This window comes from Sceloporus occidentalis, unplaced genomic scaffold (assembly GCF_023333645.1).
Source record: "Sceloporus occidentalis isolate IW3139 unplaced genomic scaffold, rSceOcc1.0.p SCAF_6, whole genome shotgun sequence".
NCBI lineage: Eukaryota > Metazoa > Chordata > Lepidosauria > Squamata > Phrynosomatidae > Sceloporus > Sceloporus occidentalis.
The window spans coordinates 10,663-26,687 of record NW_028316986.1 but is presented as its reverse complement, the minus strand read 5'-3'; the positions used below and the strand labels follow the sequence as shown (position 1 = coordinate 26,687).

The 16,025-nt window shown below is 53.8% G+C and overlaps 1 protein-coding gene across 2 annotated transcripts; it reads right to left on the bottom strand.

Annotated features, from left to right (window-relative positions):
• Window positions 1-185: 185 nt before the first annotated feature.
• Window positions 186-5,711, bottom strand: LOC149310258 (uncharacterized). Of its 2 annotated transcripts, XM_089528597.1 has the most exons (5): window positions 5,390-5,711; window positions 4,761-4,899; window positions 4,165-4,322; window positions 3,962-4,014; window positions 186-2,053 (listed from the first exon to the last, which is right to left on the bottom strand). In XM_089528597.1, the coding sequence occupies exons 1-5, from the start codon at window positions 5,635-5,637 to the stop codon at window positions 1,275-1,277; spliced, it is 1,377 nt and encodes a 458-aa protein (XP_089384723.1). In that variant the 5' UTR covers window positions 5,638-5,711; the 3' UTR covers window positions 186-1,274. The 2 variants fall into 2 exon arrangements, with proteins under 2 accessions (XP_089384723.1, XP_089384724.1); XM_089528598.1 differs by lacking the exons at window positions 3,962-4,014; window positions 4,761-4,899.
• Window positions 5,712-16,025: the final 10,314 nt, after the last annotated feature.

The window sequence follows — 16,025 nt, the reverse complement described above, 5'->3', positions numbered from 1 at the left end:
AAGAAGCTATATGAGAAATAATCAAAGTTTGTAAATATGCTGAATACCTGAACCCAAGGAGATAGAAGATCATAGCTTTCAAATAGTATATCTCCCCAGAGATACAATGCTCCAGGAGAGGGAACTTACAAACCTCAAACCGATCCATAAGAAAACAGTGAAATGGAACAGTATCAACACGAATCTAAAAAGATAAATCATTTATTATTATATAAGAGCAAGCTTCAAAATTTGAATCGTGTGAAACTGACACTAGACAATAGTAATAGAAAGTGATCCAATTGGCAGATGAGGGAAAAGAAGTTAGGTATGAATGCAGAGAGTAAATGTAAGTGATTGAAGGTCAGATAAGAAGTGGAAGAGAAGATTAAAGATGTATAGGAGAAATATAAAGTAATATGGTGATAGGAAGAAAGAGCAAGACGTTAAGAGAAGGAATAAGGATAGGTACAAAGTTGATGGAACTGTGAGAAGAAAGGGGGAGGAAGGTCATCGTCGCCATTTGAAATAAGGCAAACAACTGGAATAGTACTTTGTGTGGTTGCATGTAGACAGAAGGTTTGGTGGGTAATTTCCCCCGTTGTGTTTGTTATGTTTGCTGTGGTTTTTATGATTGTATTGTTTTAATTTAATAAACTTTTTCAAAACAACAAAAGACTTGTAAAGGAAGTAACTGCAGGACTGGTTTTGCCTAAACCCAGATGTCTTCCTGCTGGATCCCATTTCAGTCGGCTCAAACTAACGGTGGAAACCAAGCAGTGGACTCAAAGGGTGGGTCCCTCGCGGCCGCTGGCCTTGATTGATGGGGATCAACATTTTGAGGTGCTGGGATCCTGGACTCTAGAACCTACGAAGGCCAACTGCAATATTTGTGCGGTGGAAACAATTTGTGGGTAGATGCTCATTTGCTGACGATGAATGGGATGGAGTCCCACAAAAAGGTTTGAATTGCTGCTTTTAATATACTGTACTGTGTAACTGAAAATGCTCCAGTCCTGACAACGCTGTTATGCTGCAAACAACTCAGTTTCTGAGCAAAGCTTTCTGGCTCTACTGAGGCTTGTGCTTCAGAGCTGAAGTTAACATGGCTGCGTACTGCGATGCTTTTGCTATTTCTGTGCCTCAGAGGGAAGCCGTCCAGGGGATTTCCTGCATGGCAGAATGGGGTTGGACTGGATGGCCCTTGTGGTCTCTTCCAACTCTACGATTCTATGATTCTAGGGGCAGCCAGAGGAAGAAGCCCACTCCTGGGGCCTGGAGTAAGAGCTGCCCCCTCACTTGGCCGCTCTGTCCTGGCCGGAGGCGTCCCACACCAGCTCCCAGGCATCGGGGCCCAGCAAGTGGTAGTTCCCATTCCGGTAAGCGCCCACGTCACGCGCTCGGCTCTCCCGCGCGGCCTCCCAGATCTCCCGGGTGATGGGCGGCAGTGGGGGGAAGCCTGCCTGGCGGGCCAGATCCTCCGCATAGCTCCACTGCCGGTCGTTGAGTCGGAGGAAGTGCCTGGGCTGCCCTCCGGCCTTCAGGTGCTGGTCCAGCTCGGCCTGGGCGTCGGCCTCCATCTCAGCCGCGGAGGGGAGCGGGCAGCGGCCAGTCAGAACGGCCAGGGCAAAGAGCACCTGGCAGTGGAAGTGCGGGAAGGGGCAGATCTGCTGGCAGAGGCCAATCAGGAAGAGGGACGGGTGGTGCGGGGGCAGCAGATGCCGGTACAAGGGGGACGGCCCGTGGTCAGTGTCCTGCAGTCCCAGGCGGTCCAGGGGCAAGAAGGGGAAGTGGGGCCGGTAGCCGGTGCAGAGGATCAGGACGTCAGCCCACACGTCTGAGCCGTCCTCGAAGGCCACTGTCCCGCCGTCCACTCTGGAGACAGAAGGCACCTGCGCCACGCTCGAAGGTAGACCACTCACGAGGGGCCCCCTGTGGCTCAGCACCACACGGGCGGCCATGGCAGACAGCAGCAGGGCCAGGTCCACCCCCGAGGCCCCGCCGCCCACCAGAACCACGGAGAGGCCGGCGAAGGGCTCTGGCCGGCGGAAGGAGTGGCTGTGGAGGAGGTGCCCTGCGGAGGGAAAAGAAGGGTCACCAGGAGCACCCTGGAGCCAGGCACTGGAAAGAGTGGAAAGGCCAGTGAGCTGGCCTTGGCCTTGGAGCCACTGCCCCCCTGGACGCCTTCCGTGGCTCCAGCGTGTCCCTGGATGAGGGCCCTGGTTGTTGGGTTCCCTCTCAATGGCCCTTCCTTCCTTCCTGCTGGGCCTGAAGGCCAAGTGACCCTTCTCTGCTGCTCTTCCAGTGGCACAAAGGGGCCAAGACCAGCCACGAAACGGGGGTCCCTTTTGTCTCTGGGCTGTTTCCTCCTCTTCAGTTCTGTTGGGTGGTCTTTGCCTGTTCTGGGACAGGGGCTCCATTTGCTCTCCCCTGGTGGAGGATCCACCCCTCCACTGGCTCCACTTTCCCTTCTCTTCTTTTGTTTGGGAAAGTGGGTCCTTCAAAGGGGGCCAGCACCTTATTATGGCTCTTTTCTAAGCGGCAGGGAGAGAGGAAATCGGCACTTAGCGAGGCAGGTCATTGATCTCTGTTGCCTCTTGACCAGGACAGCTCCTTGAAATTTAGCATGGCTTAGTGGTCTGAGCGTTGGACTAGGGCTCTGTAGACCAATGGTTTGAGCTGCGGCTTGGTCAGGGAAACCCACTGGGTCACACTCTCTCATCGTCATAAGGAGGCAATGGCAAAGCCCCGCCAAACAAATCTTGCCCCAAAAACCTCTTGATGGGTCTGCCTTAGGGTCGCCATGATTCAGAAACGACTTGGAGGCACAGGACGCACACACACAAACAAGGTTTGTGGGTTGCTGGTGGAAACCCCCACATTCCCCCTTTGCGTGTGCGTGCGTTCTGTGCCTTTGTTTCTGACTTTTGGTGGCCCTAAGCCGAATCTATTAAATGGTTTTCTTGGCAAGATTTGTTCAGAGGGGGCCTGGCATTTTGTTACCTCCTTCTGCTCTGTTATTGCACCCGGTACTGTACCACCCTCTGGCTCAGATCCTCCGCCCGACTCACCTTTTGCCTGCGCTGCCTGTCTCCAGGCTCTGGCCTCCCTGGCCAGGCGACCAGACCCTCATTCCCGATGCTTGGTCCCTAAAGGCTGGCCTGGGGCCCCAGAGGCGTTGGCTGGAGAGCTGGCAGAGGACAATGGGCCCCCTGCTCCTTTGGGAAGCCCCTTTGGCCTCAGGAGCCACTCTCCTTGTGGCCTTTCCTTCAGGGGTCACCTGCTGCTCCCTGCACTGTCCCTTCGCATCATTAGCTCACTTTCTTTGCTGTGATCTAAGCAGACGAGCCCTTCAAGTCCGTGGCACCTGTGAGTAAGTAGCCTTGGGCCACCTCTGGCCACCACTTGCCCCCCGCTGAGTGCAAGAGGCCGCCTGTGTGGCTTCCTGGCATGTGGTGGCTGGGGGGGAGGAGAAGCACATCTGGAGCAACCCCAAGCCACCCCCCAAAGCGGGACCCTGCATCCTCTTGGATGGGGAGGGGGTCTGGCCATCTGTCCCTCAGGGAAGGCCTTGACAAAGCTAAGTGTGATGAAGAGAGTGAGAGAAAAAGAGCACAAATTTGAGTCTCAAGGGATGGACTGCAGGGGAAGACAGGCCAGAGGAGGGTCTGTGTCCACTACTTGGCCAGCCAACAGAGGACACTGGCCAGCAGGCCAGAAGCCCTGATGACCTTCGTTCACGGAGGAAGCCGCCCCTGGTCTCAGCATCTGAGCAGAAGCTCCAGGCCAGAGGCAGTCTATCCTGCGCAGCTGGGCCCAGGCCAGATGGGATGCTTCCTTCTGCCAGAAGCAGGAGGGCCGGTGGGTATCTGCCATGGGGGGCAGCTCAGGATGAGGGGCCGCACACCACAAAATGCCCCCTTGTGCTGCAGGGCTCCTTCACTGCCATCTTTGGGGTCAGGGGCGGAGGTGCTGGCCTTACCTTGGAAGCTGTCCAGTCCAGCGATGGGGGGCACGAATGGGACGGAGTAATGGCTGCGGAGAGAAGGAGGAGGAGGCACCACCGGTGGGGCAGCAGAGTCAGCTTCAGAGAGCCCCCCTGGACCCACAGCTGGCCTCCCTTGCCCTCAGGCCCCATGCCCACCTGCTGTCCAGTCTGGACGCCACAGTGGCCTTGACACTCACCCCGTGCAGACCATGATGGCGTCAAACCGCTCCGTGAGCGTCTTCTGCTCGGATCCCGGACCCTGCCATGAGGCCGTGACCTCCCAGCCGCCTCCGGGGCCACTGCCTTCTCCAGCCACTGCTGCAGTGGGCTGGATGTCATCCACTCGCCACTGGAACTGAGGGGAAAGGAGAGAATGTGTGACCCCCTGGACGAGGGGGGGCAGGAAGAGATGGGGTCAAGGAAGGGGTCCTGGAGGCAGAGGAGGCAAGGGCCCCCTTCTTCTCTTTCATCTGAGAGCAGAAGGGAAGCGGAATGGCGAGGGGGCCCAGGCCAAGGGCAGAAGGGCACTGGCACTGAGGAACTCCCTGCCACAAGACACAGCCCTGGCGGCTTTTGAATGGGGGAGAAGAGGGGCTTCCACTGGCCAAGGGGCCTTGGGGGGGTCATCAGAAGCAGTGGCCTTGCAGCTGCCCTCTCACTCAGCCGGAGGGCTTCTCCGTGTTGCGGTCCCCAGGAGCTCCCAGCTTTGGGGCCTGGCCTGGCCCTGGGCCCTAGGGACGGACCCTGGCCCTGGCTGGCGGCCGGAGGGTCTCCCGCTGACTGTCCTCCTCACCCGGATGTGGCCCAGGAGGCCAAAGGTCTCTGCGTAGCCCCGCAGGTAGCCCAGGACGGCCGAGTGGTGCAGGAAGGAGGGCAGCCGGGGCTCGAAGGGGGCGTCCGGGAAGGCCATCACCTCTTTGGGAAGGTTGGTCCTGGAAGACAAGGGCTGAGAGTGATCAGCGCTCTGGCCAGAGGGAGCCCTTGGGGCTGGGAAGGCCATGGGCCCTTGGGGGCTGTTGGTGGCAGGAGCCCCAAGGGACCACTGGCCTGGCTTTCCTGGGGGGGCAGGCGGTGGGGAAGGAGGGCGGTCTGTCTGGGAAGGCCATCGCCTCTTTGGGAAGGCTGGTCCTGGAGGGAGGCAAGCGGGGACAAGGGGGGCCCTTGGGGCTGGGAAGGGGTCCCTGTGGGGAGGCCAGGGGTCCTTGGGGAGGCTGGTGGCAGTAGGAGCCCCAAGGGACCGCTGCTCTGGCCTTCCTTGGGGGGGCAGTGGGCTCCTGAGAGGGACCCCTGAGAGGGGTTTGGGGGCCAGGCCATGGGGGGCCGGCTCTGGCCCCAGAGACCCCTTGGCGCTGGGGATGGGGGCGTCCCTCTGGGGAGGCCAGGGGCCCTTTGGGAGCCCCAGTCCTGGGGGGCTCTCCCTACCTGAGGTCCCGGTACATGCTGGAGCGGGGGGCCTTCCTCTCCCTCTCCCCTTCCTCCTCCTCCTCTTGGTAGAGCCAGGTGCCCCCGACCCCGGCGCCGGCCTCGAAGAGGGTCGGGGGCGCGAAGGTCCCGGGGGCGGAGGCCAGCAAGTGCCGGAGGGCGCAGAGACCCGCGGCCCCGGCCCCGACCACCGCCACCCGAAGGAGAGGGCCCTGCCTCCTCGTCCTCGCCGCCTCGGGGGTCGCCATCCGAGGAAGAAAGGAAGGAGGGAGGGAGATTGGGGACGGAAGAGCCCCCCTTGACCCCCGGAGAAGTATAGAGAGGGAGGGAGGCAGGGCCTGGCAGAGAAGGCCGAGGGCTGGGAGGCAGCTCTCTCTGGGTCTCGGGGACTTGCCTTCTCCGCCGGGAACCAGGCCCAGGGACTCTGGCCGGAGGGAAGGACCGGAAGGACGAGGTCCAGAGTCCGGCGGAGACGGAGCGGAGGGGAGGGCAGAGGGTCCAGGGTCCGGAGCCTCGCTTCCGAAGAAGCAGCTCAGCCTCAGCCGGGTCCTGGGTGCGAGTCTGCCTTTTCGGGGGAGGAAGAAGGGGCGCCTTCCTTGGCCCTTGTTAGTCTCCTTGTTTACACAGACACACACATAAACATCTCTAAATACACGCTTATACACATATCAGTGTCTCTCTCTATATATATTTGTGTAGTACGTCTCTCTTCCAAAACGTTTGTATATGTCTGTGTGTGTGTATTATTATTAATATTATTATTATTCACCTTTATTTATAAAGCGCTGTCTTTTTACAGTCTTTTTAATTAGACGGTTCCCTGCCCTCAGGCTTACAATCTAAAAAGCCACCACACAAAAGGAGAAGGGAGCAGAGGTGGGGAATATTGTGCATTGTGTGTTTGTACGTACATTTATATATATGTACACACACACACACACGTATACGTATATATTTAATTGATTTTACCAGTACATATATATGTGTGTATGTGTGTGTGGATATAGATAGATAGATAGATAGATAGATAGATAGATAGACAGACAGACACACAGACATGTCCCTCCATATTCGCTATGGCTGGGGGCACAAGACCCCTGTGAATAAGGAAAAAACACAAATAACAAAAACACCATGTTTTCACCTGAGAGGACACCTCTCTAGGCATCTCCAGGGCCTCCAGGGTTAGCAAGTCTGTGGCCAACGACTGTCAGACGCTGACCCTGGAGCTGCACTGGAGGAGCTACAAAGGCCTAGTAATGTTCTCTCTAGGAACCTCTAGGTCCTCCAGGGCCACTCTGTGGCCAACGACTGTCAGACGCTGACCCTGGAGCTGCACTGGAGGAGCTACAAAGGCCTAGTAATGTTCTCTCTAAGAACCTCTCGGTCCTCCAGGGCCACTCTGTGGCCAACGACTGTCAGACGCTGACCATGGAGCTGCACTGGAGGAGCTACAAAGGCCTAGTAATGTTCTCTCTAGGAACCTCTAGGTCCTCCAGGGCCACTCTGTGGCCAACGACTGTCAGACGCTGACCATGGAGCTGCACTGGAGGAGCTACAAAGGCCTAGTAATGTTCTCTCTAAGAACCTCTAGGTCCTCCAGGGCCACTCTGTGGCCAACGACTGTCAGACGCTGACCATGGAGCTGCACTGGAGGAGCTACAAAGGCCTAGTAATGTTCTCTCTAGGAACCTCTAGGTCCTCCAGGGCCACTCTGTGGCCAACGACTGTCAGACGCTGACCCTGGAGCTGCACTGGAGGAGCTACAAAGGCCTAGTAATGTTCTCTCTAAGAACCTCTCGGTCCTCCAGGGCCACTCTGTGGCCAACGACTGTCAGACGCTGACCATGGAGCTGCACTGGAGGAGCTACAAAGGCCTAGTAATGTTCTCTCTAGGAACCTCTAGGTCCTCCAGGGCCACTCTGTGGCCAACGACTGTCAGACGCTGACCCTGGAGCTGCACTGGAGGAGCTACAAAGGCCTAGTAATGTTCTCTCTAAGAACCTCTCGGTCCTCCAGGGCCACTCTGTGGCCAACGACTGTCAGACGCTGACCATGGAGCTGCACTGGAGGAGCTACAAAGGTCTAGTAATGTTCTCTCTAGGAACCTCTAGGTCCTCCAGGGCCACTCTGTGGCCAACGACTGTCAGACGCTGACCATGGAGCTGCACTGGAGGAGCTACAAAGGCCTAGTAATGTTCTCTCTAAGAACCTCTCAGTCCTCCAGGGCCACTCTGTGGCCAACGACTGTCAGACGCTGACCATGGAGCTGCACTGGAGGAGCTACAAAGGCCTAGTAATGTTCTCTCTAAGAACCTCTCGGTCCTCCAGGGCCACTCTGTGGCCAACGACTGTCAGACGCTGACCATGGAGCTGCACTGGAGGAGCTACAAAGGCCTAGTAATGTTCTCTCTAGGAACCTCTAGGTCCTCCAGGGCCACTCTGTGGCCAACGACTGTCAGACGCTGACCATGGAGCTGCACTGGAGGAGCTACAAAGGCCTAGTAATGTTCTCTCTAAGAACCTCTAGGTCCTCCAGGGCCACTCTGTGACCAACGACTGTCAGACGCTGACCATGGAGCTGCACTGGAGGAGCTACAAAGGCCTAGTAATGTTCTCTCTAAGAACCTCTCGGTCCTCCAGGGCCACTCTGTGGCCAACGACTGTCAGACGCTGACCATGGAGCTGCACTGGAGGAGCTACAAAGGCCTAGTAATGTTCTCTCTAGGAACCTCTCGGTCCTCCAGGGCCACTCTGTGGCCAACGACTGTCAGACGCTGACCATGGAGCTGCACTGGAGGAGCTACAAAGGCCTAGTAATGTTCTCTCTAAGAACCTCTAGGTCCTCCAGGGCCACTCTGTGACCAACGACTGTCAGACGCTGACCATGGAGCTGCACTGGAGGAGCTACAAAGGCCTAGTAATGTTCTCTCTAGGAACCTCTCGGTCCTCCAGGGCCACTCTGTGGCCAACGACTGTCAGACGCTGACCCTGGAGCTGCACTGGAGGAGCTACAAAGGCCTAGTAATGTTCTCTCTAAGAACCTCTCGGTCCTCCAGGGCCACTCTGTGGCCAACGACTGTCAGACGCTGACCATGGAGCTGCACTGGAGGAGCTACAAAGGCCTAGTAATGTTCTCTCTAAGAACCTCTCAGTCCTCCAGGGCCACTCTGTGGCCAACGACTGTCAGACGCTGACCATGGAGCTGCACTGGAGGAGCTACAAAGGCCTAGTAATGTTCTCTCTAAGAACCTCTCGGTCCTCCAGGGCCACTCTGTGGCCAACGACTGTCAGACGCTGACCATGGAGCTGCACTGGAGGAGCTACAAAGGCCTAGTAATGTTCTCTCTAGGAACCTCTAGGTCCTCCAGGGCCACTCTGTGGCCAACGACTGTCAGACGCTGACCATGGAGCTGCACTGGAGGAGCTACAAAGGCCTAGTAATGTTCTCTCTAAGAACCTCTAGGTCCTCCAGGGCCACTCTGTGACCAACGACTGTCAGACGCTGACCATGGAGCTGCACTGGAGGAGCTACAAAGGCCTAGTAATGTTCTCTCTAAGAACCTCTCGGTCCTCCAGGGCCACTCTGTGGCCAACGACTGTCAGACGCTGACCATGGAGCTGCACTGGAGGAGCTACAAAGGCCTAGTAATGTTCTCTCTAGGAACCTCTAGGTCCTCCAGGGCCACTCTGTGGCCAACGACTGTCAGACGCTGACCATGGAGCTGCACTGGAGGAGCTACAAAGGCCTAGTAATGTTCTCTCTAAGAACCTCTAGGTCCTCCAGGGCCACTCTGTGACCAACGACTGTCAGACGCTGACCATGGAGCTGCACTGGAGGAGCTACAAAGGCCTAGTAATGTTCTCTCTAGGAACCTCTAGGTCCTCCAGGGCCACTCTGTGGCCAACGACTGTCAGACGCTGACCATGGAGCTGCACTGGAGGAGCTACAAAGGCCTAGTAATGTTCTCTCTAAGAACCTCTAGGTCCTCCAGGGCCACTCTGTGGCCAACGACTGTCAGACGCTGACCATGGAGCTGCACTGGAGGAGCTACAAAGGCCTAGTAATGTTCTCTCTAGGAACCTCTAGGTCCTCCAGGGCCACTCTGTGGCCAACGACTGTCAGACGCTGACCCTGGAGCTGCACTGGAGGAGCTACAAAGACCTAGTAATGTTCTCAATAGGAACCTCTAGGTCCTCCAGGGCCACTCTGTGACCAACGACTGTCAGACACTGACCCTGGAGCTGCACTGGAGGAGCTACAAAGGCCCAGTAATGTTCTCTCTGGGAACTTCCAGGTCCTCCAGGATTAGCAACTCTGTGATCAACGAGTGACAGACACTGACCGTAGAAGTGTGATGGAGGAGCTAGAAAGGCCTTGTAATGTTCTCTTTCGGAATCCCCAGGTCCTCCAGGCCAACTCTGTGGCCAACGACTGACAGAACTGACCGTAGATCTGCGATGGAGGAGCTACAAAGGCCTAGTAGTGTCCTCTCTAGGAACCTCTAGGTCCTCCAGGGCCACTCTGTGGCCAACGACTGTCAGACGCTGACCATGGAGCTGCACTGGAGGAGCTACAAAGGCCTAGTAATGTTCTCTCTAGAAACCTCCAGGTCCTCAGGGCAACTCTGTGGCCAACGACTGGCAGAAGTGGGTCATCAAGTCACTCTGGTGAGCCACCAATTCTGGCTGGCGCTGACCAGCTGGCTCCCTGTCGCTGCAACTGGGCCCGCATACCTTCACTGGTGTTTTCCCATGGTCCTGATGGAGGTGAACAGTTTGCCTGAGAGTGTATCAGTTTATTATTATCACAGCAACTACTTAGGGTCCCCGGGGCAAGGCTTGTCTCGACCACCAGAAGGACTTTTTCTATCGCCGCCCCGGCCCTTTGGAACACGCTGCCCACAGAGCTCCGCTCAGCTACCTCCCTGGCCCAATTCAGACGGGATCTTAAGACCTTCCTGTTCAGGACTGCATTCCCCGAATGAGGTCCTATAGGCCTCCCCCTGCCGCACTGACAACGGGATTGGCTAACCTGGGGCCTTTGTTTTTATGTCTTTGTAATGTTGTTATGTATGATTTTAAAGTGTATGTTTATTATGTTTTAATCTCTGTGAACCGCCCTGATCTAATGGAAGGGCGGTATACAAATAAAATTTTATTTATTATTATTATTTACTATCTGTTTATCGTACATGAACTCCAGTCCGGAGTGAGGAGGAGCTGTGATGGACGCTGGGAAGTCTAGTGTGGATGAAGGCTCTGCTTTAGTTTGCGCCATGCATTAATTTCTCTAAAAGTACCATTGCGCAGCATTTGTTTTCTGAGACAGGTTTCCTGTGAGCGCACCCAAAGGTGCCACAGCTGCCTCTGTCTTGCAGTCAGTGGAGCTGGGGTCCGGAGGGGTTGGTTTATTGACATTTTGAGCTTTTGAGACCTTCATCCAGGGGGATAAGAGAGATAAGAGCCGTCTGGGATTTTTAGTTCTGTGATATATTTAGGCTTTTCTATCAGCAAAGTGCCACAACAAACTACAAATCCCAGGATCCTGTAGGATAATAATAATAATAATAATAATAATAATAATAATAATAATTATTATTATTATTATTATTATGGATCCGTGGCAGCTAAAGCGTTGTCCAAGGGCATTATTTCAGCACTCCCCCTGCCATGAGGGGCTTCTCAGCATGGCTGCCATCAATTGAAGGTAAATCTAAACGCGGACTTGAGCATACGTGTTTTTTTATCCACGGTGGATCCTGGAGCAAACCCCTGCGGCGTAGAACCAGGGTCCACCGTAAATGTGTGTGTACAACAGTATATAATTTTATTATCATTTTTGTTGTATTTATTTCTATTGCCGATTGTCCCGGTTTCTCGTCTGCTTTCCCCCTTCGTCCTCAGCTTCCTTCCATTGCAAACCCTCTAATCATTATCCCAATTAATGCTTTTAAAAGCAATCAAGAAAGGGGGAAGGGGAAGGATTAATTGGGAGAAATAGAGGGTTTGCCATGGAAGGAAGCTGAGGATGAAAGAGGAAAAAGAAAGAGAAATTGGGCATTATTAAAAGCAGCTGAGAAAGTGGTAAGTTTTAGAGGGTTTGAAGAGAAAACACAGCAAAGTGCATGAACACAGAAGTTACTACTTAACATAAGGGTTTATTATTAGAAAATTCATTAAAACAAAGGTTTTAATAAATAACACATGAAATTAAAATCGTAACCTGGACCTTGTCCGTGAATAATTTTATCTTTCATTTTATGTTACTTGTCATTTAATATTAAATTCAAATGCATGTTATAGTTTAATAATTTTACTTACATCATCTTGTATTTTTAAATTGTATTTGTCTTTCCTTCTTGGATTTTTCCTTTTTAAAAAATTCTTTTAATTTTCAAACATTTATTTTATAATTTATATTATGTTATATACAGAATAAAATACAAATTAAGTAAGTTAGCTTTGAAGATAAGCATGAAATTTCCCTGGCCTTGAAAAAGGCGCCTGTCATTTCGCTTCAGGGTGTCATGCCTCCGTGGAGACACAGGAGGGCGCTCGGGAGCGCCTTGGCCCTTTAAATCCAATGGCTGCAGCGCCAGTCCGAAAAGGCCGGCCCTGCGAGTGCAGAGGCCTAGAGAGCCCTTACGGAGACATTCTAGGAGTGAATATCTTAGAGAGCCTGCCAAAGAGTGGGGAAAGGCTAGAGCGTTGCCATGGAGCCTCTCTAGGAAACTCATCTTAGAGGGCCGGCCCTCCGAGTGTGGATGGCTAGACCAGGGGTTGGCAACCTATGGCCTGCGGGCCAGATCCGGCCAGCCGAGGCATTCTTGCCGGCCCCTGCGCAGTCCTGCCGCCGATTGCTGCTGATCGCCCCGTTTTTCCGCCGTTCCAGGCGCCCTTTTGTTTTTAAAAATGGCGGCCGAAGTCTCGCGTGACCTCAGGATGGCAAAGGTCACGTGAGACTTTGCCGCCATTTTGAAAAGCAAAATGTCCAAGAACCCCCCTTCAAGAAGGCCTTGTTGTTGTGGGCCTTCACTTGGACAGCATTTGCAGTCTGCCGCTGCCAGGGAAGGTGTCTGCCACACTGTTAGGTAGCATTTCGGTGGCACAGAGCAGGGGAAGAGCAATGGCCTAGAAACCCTGGCTCCTTCCTGCACCTCTATGCAGGTTGCCTCATCTGAGTTGAGGTAATAGGCAGGTTTCTCTCTACTGGGAGAAATCTTCCTAAAGAGAGAGGAAAGTTTGAACCAGGCCCAGGAAAAATGGAGGGAGGAGGCCTCTATAGATTGGGTTGCCTATTAAAGCAAAGCCTCGCTGACTTTACCTTCAGCCCTTATTGGAGCAGCTGAAGAGGATGACAGAAGCCAACAAAGATTTTGAATGTGGGAGTATGGCAGTATTACATAGAAGAGAAGAGTAGGACAGAATCTTTATCATGGTCCTAGACCAACAGAACCAGAAAAGACAGGCTTAGTGTGAGCTATGCCCAAAACGACGCCTCATGCGCCTTCCTTGGGCTCTCCTTTCTTGGAGATTTCAGAGCAGAGGTTCTGTCATCTGTCAGGCCTCCTTCAGTGAGGATTCCTGCCGTCTTTGTCAGGGTTGGTCTGTATGACCTCCGAAGAGATTTATTCTTCTATATTTGTGAGCTCCGTGATCAGTTGAGAGAGAGATTAGCTCTAGAAATGACAGAGAGAGCATCCTTCATGGATGCTGCTTATGTAAAGATAAGGGCTTGGGTTAGTAGGGCTTTTTTATTTCACTGTGCTCTAGGCAGAGGGTGGCCATGGCTGCCACAAACAAGATTTGTTAATCCGATTCTTCCTGACCGTTGTTTTCGGAGGGATTAGGCCTAGTTCCGGGGGGCCTTCATGGCCTCCCTCTTCATCATCCCTTGAAGGTAGTGACAAGAAGGGGGCTTCTAACTGCCATGGGACCTTTGTGAGCCGACGCAGCGCACTGAGAAACCGTTGTCTCTGCCCATAGGTCTGTCTATGGGTTTAGATTCTGAGGGCGTGGCTCAATTCAGCCGTTTCTTTGTCCAATCGTCCGTCCCGTTGTTTCTCTGCCGAAATGTCCACTTGCAGCTTGGAGGGCTAAACTCCCGGGGGGGGGGGGGCGAAACACTCTGCCTCCGTTTTGGGGGCTTTTGGGCAGAGACTTTCTGACCGTTTGCCCAACGCAGAGTGCAGAGGGGCATCCCTGGCAGGGCATGCTTCGGGCCCTACCGGAGGAAGAGCGAGGGGACGTGCCCCTGGCGCAGTGGGGGAACGCCGTGGGGACCCGCCATCTTGTTCCCAGACTTTTATTTTAAAAACCCTAAAATAAAATAAAATCCCCAGATCAAACAACATAATTAAATAGTTTTCAGGGCCACCGTGTATTTTTTTATTTATTTGTATTTAATTTGTTTGTTTAAAAAACAACCACCCCGATAAATAGCTTCTTCCCTGCTTAAACCTGAAAAGCCCCCTGAACCAAAAGAGCCCCTTCCCTTTGCAGAAGGGCACCTTTGGGATTAACTGGAAGATCCCTCTTTCAGTCAGCCTCCAAGGTCCTCCAGACCCCTCTCCCTTCTCATCCTGAAAGCCCTGACAGGCCCCTCTGGTGACCAAGACAGCCAGCCTCTGTGGCGTTCCCCACGATGGCTGGGGCGCCTTTCCTCGCTCCCCTCCAGCATGGCATCCTCTGCCAGGAATGGCTCTCTGTGGTCCGCATTGGGGAACCCTTCTTTGGGCAGAAGGAGAAAGAGGCAGAAACCAGAGTGCAGACTCCTCCTTTGAAGGAAGTCCCTTTAAAATCCAACCTTCCAGGAGCACCTTTGCTGACTGGACCTGCATGGCAGCAGGAGGGGTTGGGGAGGATTTCCTCTGGGGCTCCCCTCCAACCCCAGCGCCCCCAAACTGGAAGTGGATCCTTTTGCCCTCCCTGGCCATTCGTTCTCTAAGCTGCAACTGGACCTTTTGGAAGAGAGACAGTGGGAAGCACGGAGGTGGGAAAGGGAAACAGCTGGACTGGGGTGCATTCTCTAATCGGAATCCATGGGCAGAAATACGGGGAGGGATTCCGGGTTTCCTGGTGCGCCGCATAGTGTAGACAGGGTCCCATCGTAGTTCGAATTAGGCCAAGAGCACTGGCTGGCAATGAAGGTTAGGAGGTCAGTGAGGAAAGGGTTTCTGTGCAGTAGTCCAAACCAGGCTTCTCTTAACATGGTGCGTAACACCGCCTGGGTTCCTTTTCTGCCCTTCCGGAGGGAGGATGACCCTCATTTTTAAAGCCAGTCGGGAGGGCCATGGTTTAGCTGGGCGGGGGGGGTGGCTTATAGAGCCTGAGCTAAATCCAATGCGTTCTTCTCTAGACCAGGCCAAAGTTAATGGGAGGAGGACGCAGGTAAGGACTGAGGGTAATGTCTGAGGCCGTGAGAGTGGCACCCAAGGGCCTTGATAGAAATGGGAGGAACCCACTGAGCAATATGTTAAGGCTAGGGGCTCAGGAGAACCAGCCAGGACACCCCTTTGTCACCCCACAGCTGTACGTGAACCTTTGTTTTTATCCCCTTCTGTTTGTCCCTATGCCATGAGAGACAGCTGCATCCTATCCAGGCGGAGAAGAAGGCAAGGAAGGGTCCGGCCGAGGAGGAGGAGGAGGAAGAACCCGACAAATCAGCACCAGCCATGGATGATGGAAGAGACAGTCTCCACTGGACACGATCCTTTACTCAATTGTAAGTACGTGTGTGTGTGTGTGTGTGTGTGTGTGTGTGTGTACACTCATCCCTCCATACCTGCAGCTTTGATCATTTATAGGTTTGATTAATCTGTTCTATAGGGATATCTACTTCCTCCAGTGCAACTGTGTGGTCAACTTTACCTAAAAGTCGCATTGAAGGACCTAGAGATTCCTAGAGAGGACACTCTACTAGGCCTTTGTAGCTCCTCCAGGGCAGTTCCATGGTCAGTGTCTATCAGACGTTGGCCACAGAGTTGCCCCGGAGGACCTAGAGATTCCTAGAGAGCACATTGTACTAGGCATATGTAGCTCCTCCAGGGCAGTTCTATGGTCAGTGTCTGTCGGACGTTGGCGACAGAGTTGCCCTGGAGGGCCTAGTGGTTCCTAGAGAGAATACTCTACTAGGCCTTTGTAGCTCCTCCAGGGCAGTTGTATGGTCAGTGTCTGTCGGACGTTGGCCACAGAGTTGCCCTGGAGAGCCTAGTGGTTCCTAGAGAGAACATTCTACTAGGCCTTTGTACCTCCTTCTCTGCAGTTCTATGGTCAGTGTCTGTTGGACGGTGAGCCCAGAGTTGCACCGGAAGACCTAGAGATTTCTAGAGAGGCGTCCTCTCAGGTAAAAACATGGCGTTTTTATTATTTGTCGATTTTCCATATTCCCGGGGGTCTTTTGCCCCTAACCCTAGCGCATGTGCATGTGTGTGCGCACACACACACACAGATATGTCACCGTATTGATTCCACTTTCACTGCCATGGTTCCTTCTGTGGAAAGCTGGGATGTATAGTTTGGGGAGAGCCTGGTGTTATGATTGTCCAGAGGAGCAGAATAGCTGGAGTATCTCTTATTCGATTTATGGCAGTTCACCTTAAAAAGCCAGTGTGGAGTTGTGGTTTGGACGCTG

Bases quoted from the DNA above. Each gene is read 5' to 3' on its own strand.
- LOC149310258 (XM_089528597.1), bottom strand. From the start codon at position 5,637: ATGGCGACCCCCGAGGCGGCGAGGACGAGGAGGCAGGGCCCTCTCCTT. The intron at 4,323-4,760 runs GTGAGGAGGACA...CTTTCCCCTCAG, and splicing joins GCCTCCTGGGCCACATCCGG to TTCCAGTGGCGAGTGGATGA. The intron at 4,015-4,164 runs GTGAGTGTCAAG...TTCTCTCCGCAG, and splicing joins GCCATCATGGTCTGCACGGG to CCATTACTCCGTCCCATTCG.